General features: G+C 45.9%; 1 protein-coding gene across 2 annotated transcripts; it reads left to right on the forward strand.

Annotated features, from left to right (window-relative positions):
- Nucleotides 1-2,370: 2,370 nt before the first annotated feature.
- On the forward strand, nucleotides 2,371-13,079 carry LOC138949666 (uncharacterized). Of its 2 annotated transcripts, XR_011450399.1 has the most exons (4): nucleotides 2,371-2,599; nucleotides 7,597-7,761; nucleotides 9,053-11,451; nucleotides 11,530-13,079. XR_011450399.1 is itself a non-coding variant. In XM_070321459.1 (3 exons), the coding sequence occupies exons 2-3, from the start codon at nucleotides 7,634-7,636 to the stop codon at nucleotides 10,626-10,628; spliced, it is 1,704 nt and encodes a 567-aa protein (XP_070177560.1). In that variant the 5' UTR covers nucleotides 2,371-2,599; nucleotides 7,597-7,633; the 3' UTR covers nucleotides 10,629-13,079. The 2 variants fall into 2 exon arrangements, 1 of the variants encoding a protein (XP_070177560.1); XM_070321459.1 differs by having other exon boundaries at nucleotides 9,053-13,079.
- Nucleotides 13,080-14,505: the final 1,426 nt, after the last annotated feature.

A 14,505-nucleotide genomic window follows, 5' to 3' on the forward strand; every position in this document is an offset into this window, starting at 1 on the left:
CATCTTATTCCTTGTCGGTTCCTGATTCCAAAAATATATAGATATGATATGTTTGGATTAAAAACACGCTCAGAAAGTTAAAACGAAGAGAGGTACAGAAAAGCGTGCTATCCTTCTCAGCGCAACGAATACCCCGCTCTTCTTGTCAATTCCACGTGCACTGCCTTTGCCACGGGCGGTGGAGTGACGATGCTACGAGTATACGGTCTTGCTGCGTTGCGTTGCGTTCAGTTTCATTCTGTGAGTTCGACAGCTACTTGACTAAATATTGTATTTTCGCCTTACGCGACTTGTTTTCACTTTTGGCAGCGTTCACTCTAAATTTGCCGTCTAAAACGGACTCGTTTCTGTCCACAGCCAAAGCTTTTATCACACAAAAATTGCTTTTTATGACAGCTAAGACCGCATTTGTTGCATTTTAGCAGTGTTGACCCCGAGTTTCTACTGCAAACAAAAAATAATAGCAAAATCTCAAAGTATGTGTGAGTCCCCTAATATGGACCACCTTCAACAAATCGAAGAAAATAAAAGCTAAAGGCTATTTTCATTAATTCATTAAGAAGCTTGCTGGAAATAACCTATAACTAGCCCTCGAGATTTAACAAAAATATAACAAAAAGTCTTCTTTTCGTGGAAGTTGATAATTTCACTTATTTTCACTCTGTTTTTGATAAGCTTCTTTAGTTTCCTGGTGTGCTTCAAATAATGCTCTCATCAACCCGAAACAGATAAATCTAGAGCATATTTTAATTAGGCTGACTTGTACACTAAGTTGTTTCATGTTATTTTGAAATATAGGGGGCTTTTTACAGTGATTCGTGAAGGCCGCTTCACTGTCCATATTAGGCGCCCAGGCTCCTAATATGGACCCTTGATGATTGTTTCTGTATTTAATTTTTGCTGAATGTGTATCAAAGCTATTTCACTCTAATTAGGCCTAACGGTTAACCTAAGAGAAATAAAGGACTACCAAACACAAAATAAAACTTCTTCGCAAGAAAACACGCTAGTTATCAGCATGAAACAAAAAGTGGTCCATATTAAGAGCCCTTCCTATAACTGTCTGTGTCTGCGTCGAAGATGTTACCGTGACTGTGTTTTTAAAAGACATTTGACAGGACGGCATTCACACCACACGCACCAGACACGAACCGACGAACAAAATACTTCTGACAACAAAATGTAAAATCAATTAACAAGAGTGTAGTAAGATTCCAAATTGTATTCAGACCAAAACAACAATCATAAAATATACATGGGTTCTTTCATATGTGTGTGTGTGTGTGTTGATGATGATAACTAGTTTTAACGTCCTCTTAGAACTGCAACTTGCTTTAGGACAGGTAGAGTTAATATGCTTTATGTGGGGACAAGACACTGAACAAACATGCAACCAGAGAACACATATATGATCGTGTTATAATTATATCTGGAAGTCTGTTGCGATATTTCAAAATGGGGATGGAAGTGAAGATTGTGTACGCGGAATATGGTTGGACTGGAGCGGTTTTGTAGGCTTATTTTTTTTAATTTTTGTTACGTGGGATATTGTTATATTTTTGGCTGAATAGGTAAGTAAATAGATAACTGGAAATGAAACTTCTTCGCAAGAAAACAAGCTAGTTATCAGCATGAAACAAAAAGTGATCCATATTAGGGGCCCTTCCCCTACCTATAGTGTTTCATGCATTTAGTGTTCCTTACCTATAGTGTTTCATGCATTTAGTAGTGTTTCATGCATTTAGTGTTTCATGCATTTAGTGTTCCTTACCTATAGTGTTTCATGCATTTAGTGTTTCATGCATTTAGTGTTTCATGCATTTAGTGTTTCATACATTAAGTGTTTTGTGCAAATAGTGTTTCATGCATTACATACCACACTGACCACACACACATTTTCCTTTTCTCTGTATAACACTTACCCCCTCTTGAACCCCCCCCCACACACACACACACACACACACACACATACACACACACACACACACACACGCGCGCGCGCATACACATACACATACACACATACATACACGCACGCGCGCGCGCCTTCACATCAGTAGTCAAACACAATTACTACGCGATACGTCCCACACACCTTCCGCCCCTGACACACGGCATGAGGTAGGCATGAAAGCGATAACAACTCACGGTCAGCATTCTCCCCCCCCCCCCCCCCCACCACCTGTACTGACTGATGAGGTAGGCATGAAAGCGATACCAACTCACGGTCAGCATCCCCCCCCCCCCCCCCACCTGTACTGACTGATGAGGTAGGCATGAAGGCGATATCAACTCCCTAAATCGGTCACGGTCATCATCCCCCCCCCACACACACACACACACACACACACACCCACCCCTGTACCGACTGATGAGGTAGGCATGAAAGCGATACCAGCTCCCAAATGGGTGACGGTCATCACCCCCTGTACTGAAGCGTGTGTCAATCGCCACTCAACGCTACTTTTTGACTCGTCCTGAATCACAGCGCTATAGACACGAGTGAACAAACTACACCTGACGATCCCTTGTGTGCTGCATTATCCGGGACGAGGGCATTTGGACAAGACGTGTTTCTGTCGCAGTGAGTATGATTACGGTACGTGCTTTTAAGAACTTTCCAACTTAATAACGGCAAGCAAGGCTAATAATTGTTAGCGCTCTCAGTCTGTCTGTCTATCTGTCTCTGTCTGTCAGTCTGTCTCTGTCTCTCTCTGTCTCTGTCTCTCTCTCTCTCTCTCTCTCTCTCTCTCTCTCTCTCTCTCTCTCTCTCTCTCTCTCTCTCTCTCTCTCTCTCTCTCTCTCTCTCTGAATGAAGGCTCGCTTGTAATAAAGCTACCATCGTGCATAAAATGATCACTAGATGTGTACCAGAAACCATCCGTTCAAAGTTTAGTTTGAGAAATGCACGTCCATTTATGAGATTGAACATTCCTCTTCCTCGGCTCGACCTCTTTAAGACCAGCCGGTTTACTTTATTCAGGCCGCAGTCTCTGGAACTCCAGTCTCTCCCGCACTCCATGCAGCAAACAACCAGCACAGACGGAAGTTTTTAAGAGCAGATATGCATCATATCTCATGAAGTCAAAATAAATGTTATGTTCATTAACAGATACTCCTTTTGATCACACACACACACACACACACACACACACGAGCAGGTCAGTTTATTGACATAACGGTCGTAAAATAGATTGTCCGCCAGACCGCTCAACTTCAGGGAGGACACCTTAAGAGAGACCTGACTAACCCTAACTAACCCCATGACCTAACCCTAACTAACCCTATGACCTAACACTAACGCCCCAACATCATACCGGCTGATGAGTTTTGACCCACCAAAGACTGTAAGTACTTTATGCCCCAACACACCCGCCGTGTCAAAGTAACACGTGCTTTGTGTATTGACTTTGTGCGACCGCACACCGTCCGCTCCACACATACATGAACGCTGCTCAAACAGATATGTCGACAAGCTGTTGGTTGAGGAGTTTAGGCCACAGAGAGAGACACAAATCAAATCAAATCTTATTTTACGAGGGTTGTGGCATAAGCAATATAAACGAGCTTCTTTTCAACCAGCCCTCGCCCAGAGAGGGACTATTCTAATCTTAAATACACATATATATATATATATATACAAACGTAAAACAGACAGACATAGACAGCGAGAAGGGTACATATTTAGCAAGATAAAAGTTAGAGAATGCTCAAACATGTTATTGATATTTTGTTTTTCTTGCTTTGCAAGATGGCAGGACATGCGATGATGAGGTCTAACTCGGTGAGTGGCGGACCTATTTGTTATTTCTCAAAACATATCACGCGTGTTTCTCAATATTGTTGTGGGCCAATTTGACTTTTGGTGTGTATGAGGTTGTGACTTTTCTTCCAATGTCAAGAATGCAAACCAAAATAAAGTAAAACGATTCTCTTTCTTAATTTCTTTTGTTTTTGTTTTATTTTGTGCCTTCCCCCTTTCTCTCTTCTGTCATTTTCTATGCCGACATTTCAAGACAGCGTCTTTTTCGTGACAGGGACCATGTAATCCATCCCACAGTGTCTCCAGACTTTGCCTTGGGATCAGAGCACCTTTCCACTGGCTCACATACCAACACTCAACACATGTGTCCTTTGACTTGGGATCAGAGCACTCTTCCACTGGCTCTCATACCAACACTCAACACATGTGTCCTTTGACTTGGGATCAGAGCACTCTTCCACTGGCTCACATACCAACACTCAACACATGTGTCCTTTGACTTGGGATCAGAGCGCCCTTCCACTGGCTCACATACCAACACTCAACACATGTGTCCTTTGACTTGGGATCAGAGCACTCTTCCACTGGCTCACATACCAACACTCAACACATGTGTCCTTTGACTTGGGATCAGAGCACCCTTCCACTGGCTCACATACCAACACTCAACACATGTGTCCTTTGACTTGGGATTAGAGCACTCTTCCACTGGCTCACATACCAACACTCAACACATGTTTCCTTTGACTTGGGATTAGAGCACTCTTCCACTGGCTCACATACCAACACTCAACACATGTTTCCTTTGACTTGGGATTAGAGCACTCTTCCACTGGCTCTCATACCAACACTCAACACATGTGTCCTTTGACTTGGGATCAGAGCACTCTTCCACTGGCTCACATACCAACACTCAACACATGTGTCCTTTGACTTGGGATTAGAGCACTCTTCCACTGGCTCACATACCAACACTCAACACATGTGTCCTTTGACTTGGGATCAGAGCACTCTTCCACTGGCTCACATACCAACACTCAACACATGTGTCCCAGGGATCGCGCTAGCTTTTTAAAAAACGCGTAAGTCATACGCAACGAAACGAAAAAAACGCGTCACGGACCAGTATTTTTGCATACTACGAAAACACGTACAGACACAAACAAAACACGCACGAAAGACTTAAAGACACTCCTTACCTAAATACGGCGAGTTTTCCTGTCGAACTCCGCGCACGCCTGTCGAATAACACCCCTGCTGTCTCCAACCTTCGGGCCTTGCGAGTTTGTTTCCCGCTCTAATACGACTAGACACACTTTCCGCCTTTTGGAAGCGCGAGATGGGAGAGCAGCTAATGTCTGTTTCATTATCCGACAAGACATTATCTGGTAATACCCTCGTTACGTTCGTTTGCGATACTTCGATGCAAAAAGAAACGGACTTTAGTTTTGACGCGCAGATTTCATGTGTGTCGTCACTTCTCGAGCCCTATAGTCAGTTTCAGGATCGGGTGATTATTAAGTCAGAGCAAAAGCGCTGCGTGAAGACAAGAAAAAGTTACAATATTTTTGCGTATATGGCTTACGCGGCGCGTCGAAAAAAACGCGTCAGCGACTTTTAAAATGCGTCAAATACGCAAAAATCGTGCGTAAACGCGATCCCTGGTGTCCTTTGACTTGGGATCAGAGCACTCTTCCACTGGCTCACATACCAACACTCAACACATGTATCCTTTGACTTGGGATTAGAGCACTCTTCCACTGGCTCACATACCAACACTCAACACATGTGTCCTTTGACTTGGGATCAGAGCACCCTTCCACTGGCTCACATACCAACAATCAGAGATTTGCTGTAGTAAAGCTGCACATGGATTGACGTAGGTATTATGACAAGTATAATTATGACCTACCAATTAATGCACTTCTGGCATCATACATATCAGTGACGAAATTAATTCCCGAAAACAAAACAAGATAATGGGATGCTGTACAAAAGCAGCCAGACAGTCGAGTGTTTTGTGTTTGTTGAAGTGGAAGGTTTTGTTGTTAAGAAAAAATCAGATTTATCATTATTTTGAAGATGGGGAATATTGGAAGGAGGTTATCTCGACAACGTGAATATATATGTCTACCTACTCGGCCTATTTTAATGCTGACTAAGTGTGTCTTTCACGTGACGCTGAAGTGCATTGACACACAGAGGGGGGTGGTGGGTGTAGTGAGATAAGAGACACGGGTACAAACAAACCCTGAGATAAGAGACACGGGTACAAACAAACCCTGAAATAAGAGACACGGGTACAAACAAACCCTGAGATAAGAGACACGGGTACAAACAAACCCTGAAATAAGAGACACGGATACAAACAAACCCTGAGATAAGAGACACGGGGGCAAGCAAGCCCTTAGATAAGAGATACAGGTAGGGTTTGGCTCGGTTGTTTGTTTTCTTGCCTCTCCATGCATGTGTCTGCGTGCCTTCCAATCTCGCGACGTACACGGTGTTGCTGCTCCAGTCAAAGGTATGCGCAAACACTCTGCCTTCTGTCCGTTTGGTTGCAGCATTTTTACCTGGTTGTTTGAGCTTGTTGTGTTCTGATCTGAACATGCTGTATTGGTCGTTGTGTCAGTTGGAATACAGAATTCTTACCTGGTTGCTTTGAGCTACGTGTTATGATCTGCACATGCTGTGTGTCGTTCGTTTTGTCAGTTGGAATACAGCGTGTTTACCTGACTGTGTGGTGCGTGTTGTGTTCTTACCCGCAGCGTGTGCCGCGAGTTGTGTATTGTGTGCACGCGCGTGTTATTTAGTCGGTACAAATGTCATCAGGTACACACGCGCGTGCACCATTTTTTCCGGATTGTTTGGTTCTAGTTCATCCTTACACGTTGTGTGCGGTAATTATGGTAGTCATGGTGCAAACGAGATTCTCCTCTGTCGACGTAGTTATAAACTTGTGTGTGTGTGTGTGTGTGTAGTGTGTGTGTGTGTGTGTGTGTGTGTGTGTGTGGGTGTGTGTGTGTGTAGTGTGTGTGTGCGTGTGTGTGTGTGCGTGTAGAGCAACTGATCAGGGAAAACAGTTAGACGATGCATCATGAAACTTTAGATAAAAGTTCTCCCAAGTGATACCCCCAGATGTCCCCCCCCCCCCCCCTAATGTTTTAGATAAATGTCTTTGATGACGTCATATCCGCTTTTGAGGCGCACTGTCACGCCTTCATTTTTCAACCAAATTGATTGAAAGTTTGGTCGAGCAATATTTAACAAAGTCTGGACTATGTGATTGCATATCAGCTTTGAAGCTTAAGAATTAATTAATTTGTTTACTCGTTAACGCTGTCATTAAAATCGAATTAAAAAATATAGATATTATATTTTGCTCTACAAATGTGCTCAGAATGAAAGAAAATATGTTCAGAAAGTACTACGTTCGCGTGCTTCGCGGTGACGAGCGTGAGTCGTCTCGGTGTTCGGGTATTGTTAGCCGAGACTTTCTAAATGTAGTCTCGGATAAGACTGTTTTTTTGGTGTTGATCTTTTAGTTTGATGCCGACAGAATTACTAATGTTTTGATATCGCCTCACGCGACTTGGTAGGTCGTAAGTTTTGACACTTCCACTCGGTCTGGAAGTTTATGATTACGGTTAGGGTTATACACAGTGTGATACAAGGTAAACACTCGTTGCTATTTCAAATTTTGAAAAGATCAATTTTGCTCGCATATTTGTATCAAAGAAACATCTCGTGTAAACCTGGTATCACACAGCAAGCCACGCAGTATTCCGATGCTATTTCTTACATTTTAGTGACGTCATGTTTTCCTTTATCAGGTTCACTCAGGCAGAACGCCATCACCCCTGAAGAAAGATGGCGGCGTTCAGCACAGTACAGGACGCGATACGAGACCGCGGAACACACAAGGCCGACAGTCCTGCCTTCGTCTTCCGGCACCCTCAGGGCGGGCGTCATGTGCAGACATTCGGACATATCTACAGGTTGGCCACAGTTCGATATGTACACTATACGTACTGTCTTTACAGGTTGACCACTGTTCAATATGTACACTATACTGACCCTACAGGATGACCACTGTTAAATATGTACACTATACTGACCCTACAGGATGACCACTGTTAAATATGTACACTATACTGACCCTACAGGATGACCACTGTTAAATATGTACACTATACTGACTCTACAGGTTGGCCACTGTTCAATATGTACACTATACTGACTCTACAGACTGGCCACTGTTCAATATGTACACTATACTGACTCTACAGGCTGGCCACTGTTCAATATGTACACTATACTGACTCTACAGGCCGGCCACTGTTCAATATGTACACTATACTGACTCTACAGGTTGGCCACTGTTCAATATGTACACTATACTCTACAGGTTGGCCACTGTTCAATATGTACACTATACTGTCTCTACAGACTGGCCACTGTTAAATATGTACACTATACTCTACAGGTTGGCCACTGTTCAATATCTACACTATACTTTACAGGTTGGCCACTGTTCAATATGTACACTATACTGTCTCTACAGGTTGCCCACTGTTCAATATGTACACTATACTGACTCTACAGATTGGCCACTGTTCAATATGTACACTATACTCTACAGGCTGGCCACTGTTCAATATGTACACTATACTGACTCTACAGGTTGGCCACTGTTCAATATGTACACTATACTGACTCTACAGGTTGGCCACTGTTCAATATGTACACTATACTGACTCTACAGGTTGGCCACTGTTCAATATGTACACTATACTGTCTCTACAGGCTGGCCACTGTTCAATATGTACACTATACTGACTCTACAGGTTGGCCACTGTTCAATATGTACACTATACTGACTCTACAGGTTGGCCACTGTTCAATATGTACACTATACTGACTCTACAGGTTGGCCACTGTTCAATATGTACACTATACTGTCTCTACAGGCTGGCCACTGTTCGATATGTTCAATATGGCCAAGTGTTTTACTTTTGAACTCATTTCGTTAACAAGTTTTGAACACTCTTTGACATAAGTACATAGTTTTACTTACGAGAGAGGCACACAAAATGAACACAAGATGTTCACAAGCGTTCATTGCAAGACTAGTGAACACTATGTGTGCCGCATTTGTCAAAATAACAAAGCACCATGTCACGGAGTGTTTCAATTTTGTTTCAGAAATGTGTTCAAAAATAGAGTACTTTAGTTAGGGCGTCATAAGACCAACCACGCCCGTCTCATGTTTCTCCCTGGACGTTGCAGGCAGGGGGCTTGCTACGCTGCCGTGCTGAGGGCCGGGGGAGCGGCCAGGGGTCAACTCGTGGTCAACACGCTGACCAACAGTCCGGAGCGGGTGGTGTGCGAGGCCGCCATCCTGCTGACCGGAGCGGCGTCGGTCAACGCGCAGTGCATGCTGGTTGACGGCTCGGATCTTCTCGGCACTGTCCGGGTGTCACGCGCCGCTTTTCTGCTCGTGGACCCTGACGTCACGCACAGTCCCTGGCACGTGCTAAGCAAATACGTCACTGTGGATGACGTCGGCAATGTCGTGACGTCTGAACAACTTCCTCGTCTAAAGCGCGTGTACTTCGTGAGGCGAGTCGCGCCCCCTGAGGACGGTGAGGACTTTCTGTCCAAGATGGAGGCCTCTTCCGAGTCCTTTGAGGCCGATGACGTCACACCCGATGACGTATGCAGCGTGTTTACGACCTCGGGAAGTTCGGGGTTTTCTAAGCTGGTGGTGCACACGCACCGAGCCTTGACAAGCGCCGTGCTGCACGACAACCCGGTGATGGCAAGTTTGACTGGCGAGGAGGTCGAGTTCAGCATGGCGCCTCTGGGCTGGTTGGGGGGCTACGCAGGCAACAACATCCTCACGGGCTCCGTTCGAGTTCTCTGCGACACGCGACACGGACTGCCCGCTGACGTCATAGACTTCATGCTCCAAGCCTTCGAGGAGGAAAAGGTCGATCTTACCTTCGTGCCGGCGCCGAGACTGAGCTATCTGGTGGAGAGAGTGAGGCAGAAGAAGAAGGAGGAAGGCGTGCCGGCGAGTGAGGCAGACTCGGCCAACCCGGGACACTGTCTGCACATAATGGATAGGTTAACGCTGGGCGGGCAGCCAATCACACGCTCGCTCGTGCAGACCGCGAGCCTGCTGGCCCCTAAGCTGTTGATCGTGTACGGCACGACAGAGACACTCCTCGTGTCCGCGCTGACCGTCACACACCCCGAGTCCTACCGAGACTTTGACGCGGGCTTTCTGGCCAAAGGCGCGGAGATCCGGATCGTGGAGGGGGGCGGGGGTGAGGGGACCCCTCTCCCTCCCAACACCTCCGGGATGATAGAGTTCAAGCGACGCCACATGATGAAGGAATATCTCCACGACCCGCGAGCCACGGCTGCCGCCTTCACACCCGACGGCTTCATGCGCACGGGAGATATAGGTCAGCTGGACCAACACGGTCACGTGATAGTGGAGGGCAGGGGAAGTGACGCCATCATGCGCGGTCCCTTCATCTTCTACCCCGGGTGGCTGGAGGAACGCATCCGGGCATGTCCGGGGGTCACTGACGTCATGATAGTTGGCGTCCCGGACCCTGGCGCCAACGAAGAGATCTGCGCATGCGTGACGCTGAAACCCGGCAACGTGACCGTGCAGGAGGTGCAGGACTTCGTGGAGAAGGACATCGTGACGTCAGACGAGGAGCCCATGTCACCGCGCCCCCGTCACTACCTGACCTTTGACTCTTTTCCCGTGACGCCCACAGGTAAACCCCACCGTAAGGTCATCAAGCAGCAAGCGACCACCAGGCTGTCGTCGTCCTCCGATGACTGAGCGAGTTGCTGCAGCACGGGGAAACCTCAAAGTAACATGTTGCTGCAGCACGGGAAAACCTGTCTAAAGCGGACTGTCTGTGGCTGAGCAATCAATCAATCAATCAATGAGGCTTATATCGCGCATATTCCGTGGGTACAGTTCTAGGCGCTCTGCAGTGATGCCGTGTGAGATGAAATTTTATACGGCCAGTAGATTGCAGCCATGTCGGCGCATATTTACCTTTCACGGCCTTATTCCAAGTCACACGGGTATGGTAGACAATTATTAACTGTGCCTAAGCAATTTTGCCAGGAAAGACCCTTTTGTCAATCGTGGGATCTTTAACGTGCACACCCAATGTAGTATACACGGGGGGTGGTTCGGACACCGAAGAGAGTCTGCACACAAAGTTGACTCTGTGAAATAAATTTCCGCCGAACCTGGGATCGAACTCGCGCTGACAGCGGCCAACTGAATACAAATCCAGCGCGCTATCAACTGAGCTATATCCCCGCCCAAGTTGATGTAACACACGTGAACCACGACTGGACTTCTTTCACGAGGATATGGCTGCAGGTCGATGTAACACACGTGAACCACGACTGGACTTCTTTCACGAGGATATACAGAATACAGAAAACAGAATCTTTAATTGCCCAAGGTTGGGAATTTGTGATCACATTGCGGTTAAGAAACATTTCAATCCAGCCATATACACCAGCAGGCTGGTATATGGCTGCAGGTCGATGCAATGCAAGTGAACCACTAACCTGACGTCATCAGGATGTAGGCGGCTGGAAGGTTGTCTGGACATTTATCACTAAGTCTGTGACGCTGTTAGGTTCGTCGTGACGTCATCAGGATGTTGGCGGCTGGAAGGTTGTTTGGACATTTATCACTAAGTCTGTGACGCTGTTAGGTTCGTCGTGACGTCATCAGGATGTTGGCGGCTGGAAGGTTGTCTGGACATTTATCACTAATATAAGTCTGTGACGCTGTTAGGTTCGTCGTGACGGCATCAGGATGTAGGCGGCTGGAAGGTTGTCTGGACATTTATCACCAAGTCTGTGACGCTGTTAGGTTCGTCGTGACGTCATCAAGATGTAGGCGGCTGGAGGGTTGTCTGTCTGTTACAATATCGAGTGACCTCATTGGAAGACTTCACAAACGGTGCTGTATACTGTCAAAAGCATGACACAAAGAGTGTCTGTAAGTCTGTTTCTGTGTGTCTCTAGACGTGTATGTTGTCATGTACTCACACCGGTGACACTGTGACGGTTCCCCTACGCTTTGTGTTCGGTGCCCTGACCCTTTGTGTTCGGTTCCCACTCGGTTCCCACACACCAACATTCGCGGACAAAACATCCATTTATGGTAGTATTACGCAATGTTGCTCTCTTAGAATGGTCTTGTTAGATCTGTGAGTGTTTACACTACATGCCTGGTGCTGTTGGATTGAAGGTTTTTGATATTTTAGCCGTTATTAGGTAGAATGCCTTCCACTTTACTGCAAAACTGCATAATTCGTAGCATCGGCAAGAAATATCCTACCAAAAAATGCCTGCTTGGAACTGTCCGTGGTCCAGCAAAAAGTTCAACATGTCTGTAGCAGACAGCCCAAGTTTCAAGATTGTAGGGCCATCCAAACAGCCGTAATAATAAAAACAACAAAAGTAGTCAGTGAAATTGGCTGTGTTCGGTCCCCACACACTTTTGTGACGTAGGCGTGACGGTTCCCATAATTCATTGTGTCGGTCCCCACTTTCTGTGTCGGACCCCACTTTCGACCTAATTTCTCTGTGACGGACCCCACAACCAGCCTATTTTGTGTCGGTCCCCACACCTTCTTGGATTTATGACTTGCCGGTTACTTGTATCATTGTATTCATTGAATCTAATTGTCTCGGAGTTATTTTTCAGCAAAAACCGGCAAGGCAGCACCTTTTGTGATACCAAGTAAGTCAGATGACATCAGTATGTGTGTGTGTGTGTGTGTGTGTGTGTGTGTGAGAGAGAGAGAGAGAGAGAGAGAGAGAGAGAGAGAGAGAGAGAGAGAGAGAGAGAGAGAGAGAGAGAGAGAGAGAGTTGTGTTTCCGTACCCGCGACAGCGTTTTTCCAGCGGCGCGACGAAAATCAAGCACATAGAAAATGACCAGGAGTGTTTCCACATGCGCGACGCGTTAGCGGCGCGACAAGCGGCAAGCGACGCGATTTTTTTGAAAGGGTCCTGGAGCGATTTTTTCGCGTTGTCGCGCTGCAACGCGGGAGTTCACAGATTTTACCGCATGTTTAAAACGCAAGTACCGAAACACGTCACGCGTTTGCGCGCGTTTTCTTTTGTCGCTGCCGCTGTCGCGGGTACGGAAACAGAACTTACCGCGAGTACGACACTACCGCGAGTACGACACTACCGCGAGTATAACACTACCGCGTGTCACACTACCGCGAGTATAACATTACCGCGTGTCATTTTATGACTTCCATGGCTGAAGGCAAAGGTTGAAATGTTTCCTTGAAATATAAAACAAAAAGGCCTGGTCTGTTCTCTGAACACTAATTCAATGTTTGTCATGCTAACCAAGAACTCAAAACGATCAGAACACACTATCAGAATACATATAGAACTAGAATGAATACCCGCTTCGCCGGGTAGCCGGCTTCGCCGGGAAGAAGTACTTAGAGCCGTACGCCGGCTTCGCCGGGTCCGAACAATGGACCCGCCAAGCTTAGGTCCCTCCCAGATTCGTGGAATGGGAACAGCACGAAAATGATTCAGTGGCCACAATGCCATTCCTGACCATATCGAGTCCCATCCTTGTCGACGAATGTAACCGTGTTAATCACCTTTGGAGGCGAACTCCACTCAAACAGGATTGAGCAATTTAGAGCTTATCTCTAAGCCCTTTTGAACTGTTATGGTTTCTGAAAGGAAGGCCAGTACATAAAATTACACAAAAGCCGCCAGACCACATCACAAACAGAACTGAACAATGCACAGGTGTTGCTCACATAAAAACACACACACACACACACACACACACACACACACAAACACAGAGAAGCCATATCTATAGAGAGATAGATGACAGTGTATTTTTCGCGTGGCTATAAATTGATTCGACCTTTGCACTTTTACAGTGAGGATAATTTACGGGTCCAATTTACGTTCTGGACACTGCGGTGACCTTCTAAAAATAGTAACAGAACGGGAATATCCGAAGATGCCTCCCTCAAACTATAGTGCACCATACGAAGGAAGGGAGGTAAACGCTGAAAACCTGGAGAAGATGAGAAGATAAGGAAGAGTTACTTATAATGGTGAAATGAACACAAAAACCAAAATCAGTTCAGCGCTGCGCGCTGAGAGCACGTGTTGAAATATCTCATCGATGATATTGTGTCCGGGGTGTAGCTGAATACGGTGTCCAAATTTGAAAAAGATCCACCGAGAACTTTGGCGTTGTGATGTGGTGTAGCGGCTATGGTGTGTCGGTATGGGGGCCCGGGTAGCTGAGGTGGAACCAAAATCGGTTCAGCGCTGCGCGCTGAGAGCACGTGTTGAAATATCGACCAGGTTGTGTCCTGTACCGGGTCAACCTGAATATGCCCACCAAATTTGAAGCAGATCCATCGAGAACTTTGGCCGTGCATGGCGAATACACAAATACACAGATACACAGACACACAGACACACACACACACACACACACAGACAGACACAAGTCGTATATATATAATGTGAACAGCTCAGATCATGGGTAATTTTAACACCTTCACATTTAAATGCTTATTTTATAGCCATCCATTGAATTGAGAAGAAAACAAAGCATACTAAACTGCTAAGCATGAATCAAACAATAAGAAAAAAAAAAGAAAAAAAAACCAGCATCGTTTT

Source organism: Littorina saxatilis, linkage group LG1 (assembly GCF_037325665.1).
Source record: "Littorina saxatilis isolate snail1 linkage group LG1, US_GU_Lsax_2.0, whole genome shotgun sequence".
In the NCBI taxonomy this organism is placed as follows: Eukaryota; Metazoa; Mollusca; class Gastropoda; order Littorinimorpha; family Littorinidae; genus Littorina; species Littorina saxatilis.